This window comes from Panicum virgatum, chromosome 5K (genome assembly GCF_016808335.1).
Source record: "Panicum virgatum strain AP13 chromosome 5K, P.virgatum_v5, whole genome shotgun sequence".
Lineage (NCBI taxonomy): Eukaryota > Viridiplantae > Streptophyta > Magnoliopsida > Poales > Poaceae > Panicum > Panicum virgatum.
The window spans coordinates 19962924-19982348 of NC_053140.1; the positions used below are offsets into that span (position 1 = coordinate 19962924).

The 19425-nt window shown below is 42.1% G+C and overlaps 2 protein-coding genes across 2 annotated transcripts; one reads left to right on the top strand and one right to left on the bottom strand.

Annotated features, from left to right (window-relative positions):
- The first annotated feature begins 5491 nt into the window (after positions 1–5491).
- On the top strand, positions 5492–12317 carry LOC120706866 (glyoxysomal fatty acid beta-oxidation multifunctional protein MFP-a-like). Its single transcript, XM_039991607.1, has 18 exons — positions 5492–5838; positions 7811–7882; positions 8013–8078; positions 8186–8242; positions 8333–8400; positions 8490–8571; positions 8685–8740; positions 8857–9159; positions 9258–9344; positions 9412–9586; positions 9696–9817; positions 9895–10058; positions 10126–10380; positions 10518–10639; positions 10712–10833; positions 11316–11464; positions 11563–11701; positions 12031–12317. Exons 1-18 carry the CDS (start codon positions 5742–5744, stop codon positions 12064–12066), a joined length of 2172 nt encoding a protein of 723 aa, XP_039847541.1. The 5' UTR covers positions 5492–5741; the 3' UTR covers positions 12067–12317.
- Positions 12318–13908: 1591 nt separating this feature from the next.
- On the bottom strand, positions 13909–19110 carry LOC120706867 (serine/threonine-protein phosphatase PP1-like). Its single transcript, XM_039991608.1, has 4 exons — positions 18776–19110; positions 15627–16186; positions 15354–15545; positions 13909–14496 (listed from the first exon to the last, which is right to left on the bottom strand). The coding sequence occupies exons 1-4, from the start codon at positions 18972–18974 to the stop codon at positions 14473–14475; spliced, it is 975 nt and encodes a 324-aa protein (XP_039847542.1). The 5' UTR covers positions 18975–19110; the 3' UTR covers positions 13909–14472.
- Positions 19111–19425: the final 315 nt, after the last annotated feature.

Genomic DNA, 19425 nt, shown 5'->3' on the forward strand with positions numbered 1-19425 from the left:
ACTTGATGAGCATATTGAGGGGATGGTGGTTAGGATTGGGCTTGCTGAGGGCGGCGAGCAAGCTAGGAGGGGGGCCGGCGAGCAAGTTTGGAGAGGGGTGGCGAGGTGCGGCGCCACGCTCGTCGCAGCAGGCGGCGGCCTGACTGTCTTGAGAAAAAAGAACATGGGTAAAATTGATATTTCAATGTGAGTTGAAAGGCTAATCTGACTATACGCTGACGAGGCAGTCCATGGTGGCCCGTCATCTCAGCACAGGGATGAAACCGGACCAATATAGATTGTTCAGGAACTAAATTGGACATTTTGATAGTTGAGTGACGAAATTGAGCCGGTCGCGATAGTTCGGGACAAATTTGGCTATTTCGCCTTTTTAAGTTGATGTCACATCAAATATTCCGATGTCAATTCGAATATTTAGGTGCCAACATAGTATAAAACTAATAGCATAAGTTGCAATTAAGGCTCTAGACGAATCTATTAAGTATATTTAATGCAAAATCAGCAGATGGTTATTGTAAGAATTAGTAGTTAAATTATGAACTAATTAAACTTAGGAGATTCGTCTCGTGATTAAATCACGACTTATGAAATTAATTTTGTACTACTTTCGTCCCAAAATAAAATAACTTTTTGACTTTTCAAAGTCAAATATTTTTTTATCTTTGACCAATAATATGTCAAAAAATAATTATTTTTAAATAGAAAAGATTACATCTTCTGATAGTTGGCTTCAATTCGAATAAACTGATATCACTTTTATGTTGTCAATCTTTATATAATTTTTACCATCCATGGTCAAAGATGAAAAAAATTGACTTTGAAAAATAAAAAATTGTTATATTTTAGAACAGAGGTAGTAATAAGTCTATATTTAATATTGTTAATTGATGTGTAAAAATGCGATGTAACGAAACTTATGACTTAAACTAAGAAAACAAACGAGCCCTTAGCCTCGCGTTGAAATTGGAGAGGGGGGGGGGCACCGTCCCGCGTGTTGCCCACTGATTGTTGTCATTTGCACGTCACGGAGTTCGGCAATCATTGCAATTGCATCTCCGCCGGTTCGGTCGTGACCTAGGTGGGCTGCTCCTGGGTGTGCATTTGCTTGCTGGTTGGGCCGGTCTCGTTGTAGTTTGGGCCATGTTTGGTTTACCCGTGAAAACGTTTTTATGAAAACTTTTTGGTATTTTAACCACCAATTAAGGGTATTAAATAAAGTCTAATTACAAAATTACCTCCACAACTATGGTACTGTAGCAGTTACTCTAACTAATGAGGCATTTGACCGTACGATTAGTGAATAATTGAGCGCGGTCACTGTAGCATCACTGTAGCCAATCATGATGAAACTTCAGTCATTTGATTCGTCTCGAAAAGTTACACTCATCCCTCAAAAAGTTTTGCAAATAGACTTCATTTAGTACTCCATGCGGACATTCGTCTTTTTGTGAAATTGTGATGTGACCCTACACCGTCATCCAACATGGCCAAGATTCGGCTGCCCAGCGAAAGGCCGGGCGGTTGAGATGGCTAGCCCGGCCCGGTAGCGTCGCGCTCTCAGCAGGTCCTGAGTTCGATTCTCATCAGAAGCGAATTTCAGGCTGCTGAGAGAAAAAAACCCCTCGCTGTGCTCGCCGTAAGGCTTGGCCCTCATGGGCATGGCTAGGGTTCGGGGGGTTTCTCTATCCGGGTAAGCCGGTGTGGCTTCCTCTTAATGAAAAAACGGTGGGGCCGTTTCTTCCCCCGGGTAGAGTTTTTTTTTTTTTGAGATTCGGCTGCCCACAGACGAGGGAGCTGTACATCGCTCGCGTCTCGCGAGATGTCATTCGTTTGGTTTCTTTGGTAGCACGGATTTCTTTTACATGTATGGGATACTAAATAAAGTCTATTTGTAAAACTTCTTCAAAGATTTGTAACTTTTTCGCGAAAGATCTAATAACAATAATTAATCGATGATTGTCTACATTGATGCTACAGTAGCCATCCTCAAATCACGTGGTCAAATATTTTATTAGATTCTTCAGGGTTACTGACGCAGGAATTCTGAAGTTAGATTTGTAAACTGTCATTATTTAGTACTCTTAATTATTGATCAAATTTACTACAGTTCTGACGTAACACAAACCAAACAGGACCATTGCAAGCCGATTTTGTAGATAATTTCGGTCCAATTACCATTTGAGCCCAACTAGATTAGGATTTCGAGGTGACGCCAGGGTTAACCAAACCGGTAGGAACCGGTCCGGTTTGACCGGTTACCGGTGAAACCGGTCCGGCCCGATTTCGATTTAGGCCGGTACCAAACCGGCCCAAATTCAAAATTTAAATTTGAATTCAAAAAAATATGAAAAATTCCCAAAAAAATCCTAAAAATAATTCAAGGTGCGACGAATCTAATGGTGTCAAATTTTCTCAAAAATTCGTTCATTTAGTATAGTTTGCGGGCATATGAAGTTAAATCAAAAAAGAAAAAGAAAAAAATGGGCTGGCCCATTAAGACCCACCGCATATGGCGACCGGTAAACCGGTCAAACCGGCCGGTAAACCGGTCAAACCGGGAAACCACTTTTAAACCGTCGGATTTTTTGGTTAAAACACCGGTAACCGGTCAGACCGGACCGGTAAACCGATCAAACCGGTCGGAACAGGTTACACATGTGTTTTTGAATTTGAATTTGAATTTAATCGGTTTCCACCGGTTTCCGGTCAAACCGGTCCGGTAAACCGCTACCGGAGGGCGGTAGTTTGACCTGACCAGTCGGTTTTGTAAACCCTGGGTGACGCCGCTTCTCCTTCCTCGCGCCGCAGCTCGTGGTCGTTCGTTGCCATGCTAGGTTAGAGTTTTGGGGTTTGAGTATCGGGGCTGCTGCTTGGGGGCAGGCCAACCCGCCCGGGGGGGTTGGGTGGCGGGGCGACGGTTGGGTCGGCACCGGGCAGGGGAGTCGATGGTGACGACGGTGGTGGACCGCAGTAGCGGCAGCAGTGGCAGTTTTTGTTTTTATTTTTAAGAAATAAAAACAAAAACTCACATGCTGACCCAGCCCAAACACACGCATGCACCCAAGGCTAGGAGCCGAGATGGCAGGTAATTCACGCTCTCCTCACCATCTCTGTCCTGAGTATGTGGAGCCGTGGATGCGTCATCGTACCCGCTTAGGAAAATAGTGCAAGCTCAAGTCTCTGGCCCTGTCTAATTAATTAAATTTCTCTAATTTATTGGTAGCTTGTCGAAAGTTATAAGAGAGGGGATTCATTTAGGGGGTTACTCAGCTTGCCAGGTACACCCACAGACCCACTTTGGGGAAGGGTATACTAACTTAGCAGCTTAAACCTCGCGGGCTACTACTTGTTTTTATTATTATTATTATTTTTTTTGCAAAGACTTGCAAAGACTAGTGGTAGTCCACCGTATAGCACACACATCTCGGTAATGTGTTGGGGAAATGGTCGTCCCCAACGAATGGTGTTACAACTTGTTTGTAGAGATATGCAACCTCTGTGGAGCATCTAAAACTGATATATGAATTGAAATTACGGTTAAGAACTAATGGGAATGTAAATGCTCGATCTTCTGTCAGGAGATGATAACTATCTATTGGTCGGAAACTTAACACAAGTGATCCTGGATCTGATCAACGAGGCCTCATCAATCTTGTGCCGCCTGGTTGACCTCGCCACAAAGACTAATTCATATATGTGAATCGAAGAACATAAGCAAAAATAAAAAAACCAATAAAGATTACATATGACATGTTATGCTCACGAAGGGTCTTACAAATTGATGATGGCGAACCTATTCTTTATAACTTAATCTAAGCAAAATCTAACCCGAATTTGGAATACAACTACTGAATATAAAAGAGTATGATCGGCCAAAAAAACCAAAGGTGCATCCCTAATGGACTCTAACACAATAAACGACCCAAAAGATATGGCGCAACATCATGACAAATTCTAGACATTTATTTTTGTTCGCTCGGACCTGATAATAACGTGGGACCAGTGGCATTGAAAAACTTATCTCCTCATTATTCCGTACATATGTAGAACGTCGAAATCAAACTTTGTATGTAGCCACTACTTTTCATTTCTTTTTTAGGGGGCGTGTTTCATCATATATTTCAAACCCATGCTAGATAATGAGATTAAACCTACATGTGTTTTGTCATCTATACACCAAAATCTACTTAGAGACCTAGATATCTTTCATTAGGACTCTCTCTACCAAAAATACATCTTAAATAATGGAAATTGATGGACGGAGCAAGTATAATGTTATCTGTGAGTATTCATTCTGTTCCAAATTATAGTTTGATTTAGTAAATCTAGATACATAATTAGCAAATCTATCTAATTATGTATTTAGATTCTAGATTTGCTAATTAAATAATGGAAATTGATGGATGGATGGATGGAAATTGATAGAATGATTTGCTAATTATGTATCTAGATTTACTAAAACAGACTACAATTTAGAACGGAGTAGTCGATGAATCGCTCTTTTGGTCAATGGTCATGGAAAGAAGATTGAGAAACAAAATTGGCCTTGTTTGGTTCCCGCTAGGGTTCCTAGTGTTCACAAGTCGAGAAAAGAATCTCGCATGCATGGAGTGCTAAATGAAGTCTATTTGCAAAACTTTTTTAAGGATGGGTATAATTTTTCGCGACGAATCTAATGACGGTAATTAATCGATGATTGGCTACAGTGATGATACAGTAACTATTCTCTAATCACGCGGTCAATGGCCTCATTAGATTCTTCAAATTCTAGCGTGGGGGTTCTGGAGTTGGTTTTATAAACTGGCTTTGTTTAACACCATAATTAGCGGTCAAAGTTTTCTAGTACACTCCAGCAGGGGCGGAGCCTCATAGAGGCCAAACTGGGCTCCGGCCCCCCTTGTCTCGGTAGAAATTCTCTAGGTCCAGTACCAGTCCAAGGCTAAAGCATAGCAATTGCCCAACATACGCATACACAACAGTGTCGTAGCAGGCAGCGTCAGCACATCTGAACCATCCCAAGACCCAAGTATAAACTGAATTTCACTTGCTTTTTATAATCGGTCCCCCTACAATTAGCTTCACACTCCGCCACTGCAATCCAGCGCAGGAAACCAAACACGGCCATTATCTATAATCAATCCAACGTGTACTCGTTGGCTATGGAGCCGATATGTTCCTTCGTTTTTCTCAAGTGTGGGAGCGTAGTCGTTGAGAGCGTCACGCAACGAGTTTCTTGTTGTGCCTGGAGCAGTGTAACGCCTATCGCCTCGCCTGCCCCATCGTCATACAAACACCATACAGTCCACGTTGCATGCGATACTTCCCTCGCTTTTCTTCCTTTTTGGAATACTTTTTGCACGATATCTTCAGAATTCGCGGTAAAACAAAACTTTACAAGCAAAAAAAACTGTAAAAAAATTCAAGACGAATACAAGTCCTTTTCCTATAGGACTGGCTATCTTCAGACAATATCCTAATCCACTCACCCTTTTCGTTCAATCCACAATCTCAATTGCCGCCGTAGCAGAGCAGAGTCCCATGCTTTTCTCGGGAAACAGAGCAGCAGATGAGGTAGATCGTGTCATCGCCAACTGCTTGCGGTACGCGCCATAAATAATAATTGGGGGATAAATGCCAGCACTGGTTGCTTGCCAGCTCCCAACTCCAAGCAAGCCATAACTGCAAGAAAAGTAACGGCAGCAAGAAACCTTGGAACCACCGGAGCAGAGATCGCGGCGGCGATGGCGGCCAAGGGGAGGACGGAGCTGGAGGTGGGCGCCGACGGCGTCGCCGTCATCACCATCTGCAACCCGCCGGTCAACTCGCTCTCCATCGACGGTATGGTGCTCCGCTGCGCCCTATATTCTCCCAAATCTGCTTTGTTGATCTTTCCTATTTTTCTTGTGGGCTGGTTGGTGCGAGATTGGAGTTTCAGGTCCGCTGAGTTGCTGAATTCGACGAGGGGAGATGTAAAATTGCTTCCGTTATGTCAATTATTGCAGCCGCTGTGCTTAATTTTGTCCTCCGTGATCTGTATGATCCGAGATTGGGGCTTTTGGGGTACGGGTTCGTGGGGAACTGTAGAATCATTCTCGATTACTGTTTTGCTTGTAGAATCAGAGTGTTTTGGATTGGGGCTAGCACTTGGCTAATTTCCTCTAATTTAAGTTATGCTCTGTGAGATATTTCTGGCTAATTTCCTCTAATTTAAGTTATGCTGTGTGAGATATTTCCTTAATGAAGCTGTTTCTTCTGTGTCTGTCATACTGCCATATAAAAATTGCGTGATTAAACCGTGTCCTGCCAGAAACGTGTCATTTTCTTTTTTGTCACTGCTGAGTAGTCTTACAAGGTTCTGTTGTTCCGTATGCGGATTTCTGCAAGTAGAATACATTTTATTTGTTCCTTTGAATAGAAAATAAATAGTAACTGAAACAAATCTCCAGTTCAATCACGTTAACCTGTACCACAAAGTTGGACAACAAAGCATAATGTTTTCTTGCAAAAATTTTCTTAGTTGTTTTCCTTTGTTTCTCCTTAGTATCATCCTTGTGAAATACCACTGAGCTTATACCTGTGGGTGCTCGTTTCCCCCATATAATAAAACTTATCCAGAGGATTTCCCATGTAATTGTTACTTAATGTTTCCTATTTATTGATGAAAATGTTTCCGATCATTTGTTGAAAAGTTGTAATAAAGAAACCATGTTAAGCTAGGCAGCTTTGCTTCACTTGCAGCATAGCATTGTTGAAAACTGCTTGACCCAGTGCCTTGTAAATTTTATTCTGAAAATCACTTGACTGAATCCATAGATAGATTATCTTATTCAGCTATCTCATAGCATGAATATTTGAGTAGGAAATCATCACTGTGAGCAAACGTCCTATTTTGTAACTTCTATATTTTTCATACTTTTTTACTTGCTCCTAGTTTTTATGAGTGGGACTGCTTTGGAATTTTTATGATATAGTTCAAATGTGAAGTAAATCATGATTTGTATCCAAATTACCCATTCAAAACGTGTGGATTTGCACATGGCGCAATCCCTTTGTTAAATACATGGAACTTCGAAAACATTTATTGCAGTGTTGGGGGTATATGCGGAATTGTCAATGGCGAAAGATTATAGAATCACTGGAAGCCTACACTCCTGTAGTGTAGTGGTAAGCTTCCCAATTGAGCAAGACACCAACCAGGGTTCAAATCCTGGGGGCGGCAAAAAAAAAAAAATCCCTCGCTGGCAACCCAAAAAATAGTGGTAGGGCGCCGGCCTATGGCACTTGTGGTTGGTTTGGGCCCTCCTACCAGGGGGTAGTTGCAGTGTCCGCCAACACAGTGGTCGGCCCAGGTTACGGTGCGACCCTATAGGGTGAAGCCAGGGTTTGGGGGTTTTCTTGGCCGCCCTGGCTGAGGTTTCGTCTTAGTGCAATGCCGTGGGGGCGGTCTTCCTCCACCGAGTTTTTTTATATATAGAATCACTAGAAAGACTGATATAGTTCCATTTGGGAAAAAGGATAATATTCCTTATTGCACAAAGGTTGTATGGCTTCAACTTCAATGCAATGCATCTATATCTTCCATGACCATATATATAGTTTAAGCACCCAAACAATTCACTAAAACTGTTCCTGTTTCCACATAGACATATACATATGTTGGACAACTCTCAAATACATCTGTATATGAGCCATTCAGAACTAGTCTTGAATTAGTAGATTCAGTGTATTAATTTAGTGTCATTGCAGTGCTTTAATGGATTGCATTAGCTGCTAAATATGTTGATTCACAATTGCTTTTGTTTCCTCCCAGTCTTATATAGCTTAAAGGAAAGCTATGAAGAAGCCCTTCGGAGAAACGATGTCAAAGCCATTGTTGTTACAGGTATAGCGCAGTTCATTCTTTTAAGAAATACATGTGCCACGTTTTGAGGCGAAGTCCCAAACACAGCAACTCCTGTTCCATCTCCACCTGTTTGACAGACAGAAATTTTTTGTTTTATAACTTATTACAGGGAAGGGAGGAAAATTTTCTGGAGGATTTGATATTAGTTCCTTCGGTGGTCTTCAGGGAGGCCAAAGTACATTATACTTTCTATCTCTCACTACACTATCTCACCTTATAATTCTTGAATGATCTACTCTACAGTTCTCATCACTAAGTATCTGATCTATTATTTTTTAACAGCGATGCAACCAAAGGTTGGTTATATAGCAATTGATATCCTCACAGATACCCTAGAAGGTACTTGATTCGTTCACCTTTCACAAGCGGCTATTGAATTTATAATGAAGAATCGTCTTGACCAGTTATTCTATGTCTTGTCATAAATAGCTGCGACAAAGCCATCGGTGGCAGCAATAGATGGTCTTGCTCTTGGCGGTGGATTAGAAGTTGCCATGGTACTTTATTCCTTTATCCTTGTCACTGTCATTAATTCATTGTTCCAGATGTGGTAACAATAAGTGAAAAGGTTTATGTATTCAATTAGGCATGCCATGCACGTATTGCAACTCCAATGGCTCAATTAGGTCTTCCAGAACTTCAACTTGGAATTATTCCAGGATTTGGAGGTAATTTATTTTTCATATTTTTCTACTTATGATAGAATTGTTTAATGTCCTTGCCTCCTTGGTACCAAGTAATTTGTTTCTGAGTGTATGTTTCCCTATTTCCTTACTTTTAGGAACACAACGACTCCCACGTCTTGTTGGACTGACAAAATCTCTGGAAATGATGTTGGTAAGCTACACCAGTTTTTCCTTTGCTCCTTGAGTATACGGATTTTTGTTTTCTCTTACATTCGTGCAGCTACTCCATTTTTCAATAAAAAAATAAAAGATATATCATCTTGCCAGCTATCTAAACCAATCAAGGGTGGTGAGGCACATGAACTGGGTTTGGTTGATGCCTTAGTTTCTCCTAATGATTTGGTGAATACTGCTCGTCAATGGGCTTTGGATATATATGAACTTAGGAGGCCATGGATCAAAAGCCTTTACAAGACTGACAAGCTAGAACCTCTTGGAGAGGCTCGGGAAATTCTGAAGTTTGCAAGAGCTCAAGCTCAAAAGCAAGCAGCTAATCTTCACCACCCACTTGTTTGTATTGATGTTGTTGAAGAAGGCATAGTTGCAGGACCAAGAGCAGGGCTCTGGAAGGTACTTGGTATTTCTTATATTTTGTGCTGTTTAATTTTCATTGGTAGAAACAGCATTATAAAATTCTGTGTAACACTTTCTAAATGAAAAAAATGCAGGAAGCAACTGCTTTCCAGGACCTGCTTTTTTCAGATACATGTAAAAGCTTGCTCCATGTGTTTTTTTCTCAGAGGGCAACATCAAAGGTATGGGCAACTTTTATAGTCTTAATACAAATCATACACTGTCCTGATCCTTTGTTACATTGAACAGATTCCAGGTGCTACAGACTTGGGGTTGATGCCTAGGAAAATAAGTAAAGTTGCCATATTAGGTGGTGGACTTATGGGTTCAGGAATTGCAACCGCAATGATATTAAGTAACTATCCTGTGATACTTAAAGAAGTAAATGAAAAGTTTCTAAATGCTGGAATTGACAGAATCAAAGGTAGAGTTATTTAGAATCATCTTACATCCTTCCAGTTGTTTGGCCAATGTCTGATACTTAGTATCCGTGCAATTAGAAAATAGACGGCCTCACTATTTTGTTTCACCAGCCAATTTGCAGAGCCGGGTGCGGAAAGGGAAAATGACCGACGAGAGATATGAGAAGGCTATGTCTCTTGTCACAGGTGTCCTTGATTATGAACATTTCAAAGATGTGGACCTAGTTATTGAGGCAAGTCTTTACCCTTGTTTCCACACAAAACTTTACTTGCTTAGTTATCCTTATTCACTTGTTTCTCACAATTGCAGGCAGTTATTGAGAATGTGAAGTTGAAGCAGCAAATATTTTCTGACTTGGAAAACTACTGTCCTTCCCATTGTATCCTTGCTACTAACACATCTACAATTGATCTTAATCTAATTGGAGAGAAAACAAAGTCTCAAGATCGTATTGTTGGTGCACACTTCTTTAGGTAATACAGCATACATCGATACCTGATTATTTGTTTACGACAACTATTGATTTATTGTATTTTGTAGTCCTGCGCATGTGATGCCACTTCTGGAAATAGTCCGTACCCAGCACACCTCACCACAAGTTGTTGTTGACTTGTTGGATGTTGGGAAGAAGATAAAAAAGACACCGATAGTGGTTGGGAACTGTACGGGCTTTGCAGTTAACAGGATGTTCTTTCCGTACACTCAATCAGCACTCTTTTATGTTGATCTTGGTATGGATGTTTATAAGATTGATCGTGCCTGTACCAAATTCGGAATGCCCATGGGTCCTTTCAGGTAGGATATTGACCTTGTATTGTTTTCCTATAATCTATAAGTTTCTGGAACCTTTGCTTGTGTTTCATGAGCTTGCACACTATTGAGTAAACAGATGGATTCAAAGTTTTTGCACTTTTTCTGTTGCTTGTATCCAGACTGGCAGACCTGGTTGGATTTGGTGTGGCTGTGGCCACTGGTATGCAATACCTTGAAAATTTCCCAGAGAGGGTCTACAAATCAATGCTACTTCCTCTCATGATGGAGGACAATAGGGCAGGTAAGCATAATTAAACATATTTGTTATCTCTGCAGCTCATATCTGAATTGGCTTATCAAATGTTTGACTCAGGTGAGGCCACGCAAAAGGGGTTTTACAAGTACGAGGGAAAGAGGAAGGCCACACCTGATCCTGAAATCATGAAATATATTGAAAAGTCTAGGAAAATGGCAGGAGTTACACCAGATCCTGAGGTTTGGTTTCTTTATCATGTGATTATCCATGCCCTTTTGTTATGTCTTAAAAGCCATGTTTTGGGTAGTAACACAATGATCAGTTGAGAAGTTGGCAATATTTTACAGTCTCATTTGTGCTCGTAGCTGATAATACAGCACCTAAAGCTATTTACTTTCTATGTAAACATGCTGCCTTTTATTTTTGAAATGTGAATGGTGGGGTTAGGAAGCAGGTTTAATTAGAACTGTTGTCATGGTATCGACTAAATATTAGAACTATCCGAAGCAGATAAGCCAATACAGTGTCAAAAGTCATTTTCCTTTATGCTAAACGTGATGGTTAGGATGGTAAAATGAGTGAATTCACTAGATTCTTATGAGACGTGACATGAAATGCTAGAGCAGTTCGGATGTAACATTTGGTAAATTAAATGTTGTATTTTTTTCTGAAAATGATGAGGATGCTTCTAGTGCTAAAACCTTTGGTGCTATCGTGCCAGTTGCTGAAGCTAAGTGAGAAAGACATAGTTGAGATGGTGTTTTTCCCGGTGATAAATGAAGCCTGCCGGGTCCTTGATGAGGGTATCGCAGTCAAAGCTTCTGACCTTGACATTGCCTCCATCTTTGGCATGGGATTCCCACCTTACAGGTCTGTTTTTGTGTACTCCGGTCTAATTTCTTCTTTTTACTGAACCCTGGTCCATGTTCATCTTATAACTGAATAGCTCACATTCTATTAACAAACAGGGGAGGTGTTATGCACTGGGCGGATTCCATCGGTGCAAAGTACATTCATGGAAAGTTGGAAGAGTGGACAAACCGGTATGGCGGCTTCTTCAAGCCTTGTTCTTACCTTGCTGATAGAGCTGCAAAAGGGATTCCTCTGGTAAGCAAGTCATCATCTTTTCAGACGCCATCCGTCTTGCATAGTCGTAACTGTTTTCAGGTGTGCATTAAGAAAAACAAATTTAGCACTTACATTAAAATCATGCATATGGGTAGTGTCATGCAGACATACTCTTAACTATGGCAGACGATTTGCACAAATATCTGCAGCTCATTAGCATGATTTACAAAGTACAAATGTGGTAGCATTAAACTAAATACACTAATCTTCTTATTTTGTCTGTAACATTTTGTCTTCTCTTTGGTCTATTTCCAATAATGTGATGTTAATATCAACATGGCACCTGATTGAGAAACTTGCATTTGCAGAGCGCACTGGCAAATAAAGTTCAGGCTCGGCTATAACTTCTGCTATAAGATGAATGGAGGAAACTAAACTGAATAACAGAACTCCAGTGGATGTGCGGAATAACTTCTGTCAAATACTAGGTGCCACTTTTTCCCCTTTTTTTTTCATTTTCTTTCTATCGGATGTGCCACTATATTAGGATACAAGAAAATGAAGCGCAGAAGCACATGGAGTGTACCATGAAGTAGACAAGTGTTACTGTTGTTGGAATGCCTATCGTTCATTAAGTTGGATATATTTGAGACCATAGTTCTTAAGGCGTTGAGGCGAGGTGTGGCGCCCTACCTCCTCTGGATGCCTAGGCGACGCCTAGGCGAGGCGAGGCGACGCCATACACCAACGTAAAAGCAGCATATTAGCAGTATAATTAGCAATATAGGGGAAAACAAATGAGAAAAGAAAAAAAAAAGGGAGAAAAGGGCAAGGAGAAGGTAAGCCCCAGCCCACTAACAAGCCCATGACCACCTCATCTGTATTTACCCCATCCTCCCCGTAACCCTACAACCAAAACTGCCGCCGCCTCTCCCTCGCAGCGCCGCTCCTCTCTTCCTCGCAGCAGCGCCGCTCCTCTCTTCCTCCCTCGCAGCAGTGCCGCCGCCTCTCCCTTCCGCCCCGCATGCCTCTCCTCCCTTCCGCCGGCGCTCCCCTACACATCGACTGCAGCCGCAGCAGACCCGTGCAGCAACGAACCCTGGCGTCCCCTCCAGCTGCTCAAATGGAGCACCGCAGCCGCTCCCCCTTCAAGTCCTCGCACCTCCCCAGTTTCTTGGGGGCCAGATCTCGCCGGCGCCGGTGCCGTCGAGGATGAGGAAGGCGGAGGTCGTCACCTGCTAGTTCTGGTAACTTTCTTGCTCCTCCTTTCATCTCCCGGTCGCTCCTTCCCCTTGCTCTTCCTCTCTTCTGGCTGGGCGTCGGCGACGCCTTGGCCTCCCTGAGCGCCTTGACGCCTTGGCGTCGCCTAGGCGACGCCTTAAGAACCATTGAGACCTCTCATGTGGTAATAAATGTAGCCAAGCTATATCGTGCAGTCTCTTTTTTAGATTGTGCGAAGTCCTTTTTCTAATTCTCTTATATTTGTGAAAGGAAAAAGTCTAAATTACTCCCCTCAACTATAACCAAAGTCTGGATAACCTCATAAGCTATTGTTTGGTTCATTTTACCCCCTAAACTATACCATTTGGTTCAAATTATCCCCTAATATAATTTGTCTTTTTTATTTCTCCATGCATATGTGGAGTTTTGAATTGAAATTTTATAGCATAATAGTACGCACCATAACGCAAAAAATAGATCATAATTTTTTATTATTATTTTGATAGGTTAGAATATTTAATGATAAATTAATCATTGGAGTACAAAATTATATGAAAACTTAGGGGGAAAATTATAAAACTTTTTCTAAATATGCATTATGATGTCCACTACTGCTCTATAAAATTTGAAATTAAAATTCAACTTGTGTATGGAGAAAGAAAAAAGATAAATTGTATTAGGGGATAAAATAAACTTAATGGTATAATTTAGGGTGTAAATTGAACCAAGTTATAATTTAGGGGGTTATCCAGACTTTGACTATAGTTGAGGGGAGTAATTTGGACTTTTTCCTTTGTGAAATTACGAGCAAAATAGGGGACCTTTTGGAACGCAACGATGCTTTTGGTCAGCTGTAGGAATGAAATTAGTTTTTCATGGAATTTCAACAAAACCAATGCATGATTCCAGCATTCTAAACAAGGGCCAAGTAATGTCATACATAACGGGGAAACAAGGTACATTACATAGTTATTATATCTTGAAATAGCAATTACATGTATCAGACCGAAATGTTAAGCCTTGTGTTTTCTTTCCTTCGATGCATCTTTTCTATTTGGATTTTGTGACCACACACAAACAGATATATTGCAGTGTTACACCACATATACTGGGTGACTGTTACAATAAGCATTAATCTTATGCCAACGCAGATTTGGTACACAAGCATTTACGTGGAAATGAATAGAATTACACAAATGCACGGTGCATATATCCCAAAGCCTGAAGAACATACACAGGCAAACAAATCTCAAAGTGACCAGGCAAAGAAACATCACTAGAATAACTAACAAAAAACACTACTGCACCCAACACGTGTCCACCAGACCAAACGTTGCAGCTGTGGCGAGGTAACTATAGAGAAGCTAAGAAAGGATTAAATGCCGGAGAGAAACATTGCAGCTGTACAGAAGAATGTAAGTGCTGCCGATTGAGTCTACACAAATTCAGCGAGTGATGTAGAGCTCTGCCACTCCAAAGGGTAAGAGAAATAGGCTGTAGAGCTAATGCCATGCCCTGGTGGATCCGAGACTTAATAAGATCACCCCCTTGGAGCTGACAACAATAGTGGCTACGTAACTGAGTAGAAGTTAGACGTTCTCTGCTTTTGTTGTCTGTTAAGCAAAGGGGAAAAAGATTATTTGAGCTGGTAAGCATTGCAAAAAACTTATGATTATTTCCTTAAACAAGAACTTGAAGTTATATAGCTCCCAGAGGGGAAACAAAGACTAAGGTGTATTCTAAATGCATCATGCATTTAGAATACACCTTAGTCTTTGTTTCCCCTCTGGGAGCCATGCATTTTAGAATTTACGCACAAACAAAAAGAATGCAGAAAGCTATGAAAGTGACTATTAAAATGCCGATAAGTGTTATTAGAATGACGTTGGAATTTAAATAGAAGAGATAGCATGCACTGGTAACAGATTAAATTGCCCCTGGACAGAATATACTATCAGATTACGACTTTAATAATTTCACTACAGCTTTCCATTCTGTATGTACGATGTCATGTGCACGGTAGCATAACATGAACACAAACTCACAAAGGTTGATGGATTCCATCCAAACCTTCACCCCACCCCCCAGGTTGCTAGTGTGTCAGGACAGTAAATATTATGCTACTAAAGAATGTGCCCATGGTTGAATATTTATTCTTCTTCCTAAGTAATGTTCATGCGAGCAGTAAAGTACACATGTTGTCGCTACACATGACAAAGTCACTCCCTCCAGGAGTCAAAATATAGGCCTGTAGGATGTCCACTATAGGCTCAAAACCACAATTGTCATAAAAATACAGGACACAACATGGAAAATACAGAATTTGAAATAAAGAGGGTGAGAAAAACATAAATTATAGTCCATGAGAAAAAAATAATGATTTTCAGCAAATATAACTCAGTAATAATATATTTCCTAGGTACCCAATGTGATGCTTATGATGAAATCACTTATAAAACTCTATAATTACCTTGTTTGGAAGAGGTTTCCTTGAATGTGGTGCACCTGTTTCAGTTGGTTTCAATATCTGAAAAGAACACATTAAGCTTTCATCTATGCTCAATAGAGCACCTGCATTGTCAAATTCACCGCAATAGTTTGGAGCTGAAAAGATTGTCACTAATCTCCTCTCTGCAAAGAACTCATAGCCATCTTCTACCACCTGGGGGGGGGGGGGGGGGGACACATGTCAAAACTGTCACATGAATGTGAAAAGAATAAAAGCTTATATACTTTTGTTTACCTGATGAGCTCGGCACACAAGGTCAAGATCATTCTTCTCCAAGAATTCTACAAGCTTATCTGCACCAAAAGTGCAAGAAACACCTCTATCACTCTCCCCCCACCCTTCTGTATCAGGACTAGGATCAGACCAAAGGAGATCACACAGAAGACCATAGTCAGGAATTTCAGTAGGCCTCTCAATATCTTTTATTTGATCCAAGCTATTCAATTCAGGTGAGAGGCCACCATGCATGCATAGTACTTTGTCATCAATAAGTGCTGCCATAGGAAAGCAATTGAAGCAATCACAGAATATCTTCCATAGACGAACATTGAATCTCCTTTTACATTCATCATAGAAACCGTATACTCTGTTAATTTTTGCATCTTCATGGTTCCCCCTTAAAAGGTATATATTATCAGGGTACTTCAACTTGTATGCCAGAAGAAGACATATGGTTTCTAAGCTTTGTTTGCCTCTATCCACATAGTCTCCAAGGAAAATATAAGTTGAAGTCGGAGGATAACCACCCAAATCGAATAGCCTCAGAAGATCAACAAACTGACCGTGGATATCACCTGCATGTAAAGTTGCATGAAGGTTCCGTAGAGAAAATTTCTGAAACATAAGAAAAGGCTAAAACATAGAGGTATCTCTATCATGTAGATATGCAGAAATGGCCAAGAAAGACAACATACAGAACAAGCTAACACTTTTTCTTCTAAGTAAATAAGTAATTGAAAGCAGGTGTTCTGGAACACATAAGAACTAAAGCTCAGGACAAAATTGAGAGGAGCTCAGCATAATATCTACTTGCAAAATATGGCCAGACTAACAAAAGGGGATGCTCAAATGACCTATATTTTGTCAAAGGGCATTTCTCCATATGTGATGTTTTCATTTCCTGATTCGCTTACACTGACCATTGGTGTATCATGATGATAGAGGGCAATTTAAGGTGCTGTAAACTGACAGTTGTAAAGTGCAACATAAAAAAATGATAAATTCATCAGAATGTGATTCCAATAGTCATAAAAGGACTTCAATGTTTATAAGCTTCACCATAGAAGCAAATATTTTGTCTGGTAAGAGTAAGTGCTTAGCATTGACTTCACTATAAGACCGCCACATGGGGTGGCCATGCAGGATTGTACAATATATAGCCAATTACGAAGTAGTGATAAAGTTACCCATGAAGAGTTACATGTAGCTTTTGCTTGTAGGCCTAAAAAAACTCGGCCGGGTGGGGAAAGACCGCCCCACCGGTATTAGCTTAAGAAGAAGCCTCGGCTTCCCCGACCGAGAAAATCCCCGAACCCTGGCCCCGCCCTGACACTGGGAGACGTAACCCCTGGGAACTACCTGCCTGGGCCATGTAAGGGTCCTCAGGTCGACCTGGGTCGTCTCACAACCAGTGCTTTGGCACACGGGGCCAGCGAGGATTTTTTTATCCTCAGCCTGAAATTCGCTCCCACGGGGAGTCAAACTCAGGACCTGAGGGGTGCCGCCGGATTAACTAACCAACTGGGCTAGCATCCTTTGGCTTTGCTTGTAGGCCTACTGCACAGTTACAGTGTCAACATCACCAGTACTACACAAAACATATTTAGGCCCTGTTTGGGACAGCTTTCTCACCCAAAAATGCTCTCGGCTTCAAGGTGATATTTGGGTGGACTAGTTAGATCGTTGAACTCTAAACTCCTATCCCGACCTGAGTTCAAAGCACAACACCTTATAACAAAGCCTGGGGGAGCCTCCCTCGTGGTCGAGTTTTATTTTCCTAGGTAATATTCAGGGATATTTTTTATTGAAGCAAAAATGGCTCCTCCAAATGAACTAGGAGCCCAGTGAAACCTTCTTTTTTTTTTGGTTTCATGGGCTCCTGCAAGCCAGAGAAGCCAGAACCCTATCAAAGGGCCCTTAATGAAAAGTCACCATTACCTAGTTATTGGAACAAAATATTGTGTATGTCTCATCATTATGAATCCCTCCTTCCCGCCCTATCCACTATACCCATCCATTGAGGGCTCTACCGATATTTGGTTTCCTCCACTTCCATCATGATTCTCTTTCCTTCCCTTCCCTTCCCTTGCCCTTCCTTATGTATGTGAGGCAAGAGCCTAGTTAGAGAATCTTAGGAAGACCCATCAGGCAAACGGTGCCTACCTGTGCCTAGAAAATTTTGACAGTGTACTTTAGAAAAAAAAAATATTACTCGTACTAAAATGGAATGGTATTAAACACCGAAGGAAAAAAAATATATAAGCATGAAGAAACAGCATGTACGAGCAGACTTTCATATGTTAATAATAATGTAATGCAGCTATGACTCCCATGTTCACAAGAGACATCACATATGTACATGCGAAGTTTTAGTTGCGATCCCAAAAAATCACCAGAATTTTCTGCATGTAACTAAGCATAAGTCACGCATGTAACTAGCAGACAATCCAACAATCATGCAATGCTACGCACAAGTCAGACAGCCTAGCTTTGCTCACTGGTCACCAACTTCGCAACGACTCCAAAATCCTTACTCACGGGAGGCTCAGGGATGGAGAGAAACCGAACGAGACTACCAACGTCCAACACCAACCAACCATGAGCAGGGCTGGCAATCCCCGGCAGCATATTTCCCCCCACTTCCAGCAGATTAGTAGTTTACAACATTTTGATGATGACGTTACGCTTGCAGACCCGGCATTACCCAAAAAGCACAAAGCGTGCAGAAACAGGCAACCCAAAAGTGCGGTTTCCTCCCTCCCAGAAGTGTACAAAAAGACAAGGCCAGGCGTACCTAATAAGCAAAGACCGTGGCAGCTCTGCTCATTGACCACGAGACAGGAACAGCGACGAGGCATTCGGAAACTGCACTTTTCAGCCCCACCCAAATGCGGGAATTACATTTACACGTATGAATTTCATGAGCATGGTAGGCCCCTGCGGACCGATAATCGATCAATGAACCCAGGCAGCAGCATTTTACCCCTAATTAATCGCCGACGAACACGGCACGAATCTAACCCGAACGCAGCAGCAGCACTCGGAATCCAACCCAAATCGCGAAATCGAACGGGGGCACGGCGGCCGAAACGAGACCGACCGAGGTGCACAATGCAGAAACGAGAGGTGCAGCGAAGGCGCGCGCGGCCCGCGGGGGCGCTCACCGCAGATCTTGGCGGGCGCGTGGATGCGGAGGAGGTTGGGCTGCGCGAGCAGCACCTGCTTGGCCTCGACGCAGAGCTGGCGGATCTCGGCCTCCGACAGCTGCACCTGCCGCCCGCCGCGGCCGCCCTCGACGAGGCGCCGCAGCACCTCGTCCACCGCCGCGGCGTCCATCGCCCCCGTCGATGCCCGCGCCGCCATCACCTCCGCCCGCCTCCTCCGACCCCCCCGAGCGCTCCACGGACGGCGACCTCCAGGAATGCGGGAGGGCGAGGACGGAATGGGATCGAGGGGAACGGAGGCGGTGGCGCGCGGGCGGGCGGGCAATTAATGGATGGTTTGTGATGAAAAAAATGGATATTAGCGACGGTCGCCGGTCGGGTATGGTTGGGTTGACCTTTTCATTTTTTTATCGAATTCCGCCAACTGCCGGAAACGAAATTTCGGTTTCGTTTTTTTATCGAATTCCGCCAACTGCCGGAAACGAAATTTCGGCCGAAATTTCGCCAAATTTCGCTAATTCCGAACGGAAAGAGAATTCAAATTCAAAAAACGAAATTTCGGTGAATTCCAACCGAAATTTCGGTGATTTTCCACGGAAAATGATGTCAGTTGTGATTTTCCTACTGTTTCGGAGGTCAAATGAAAAACT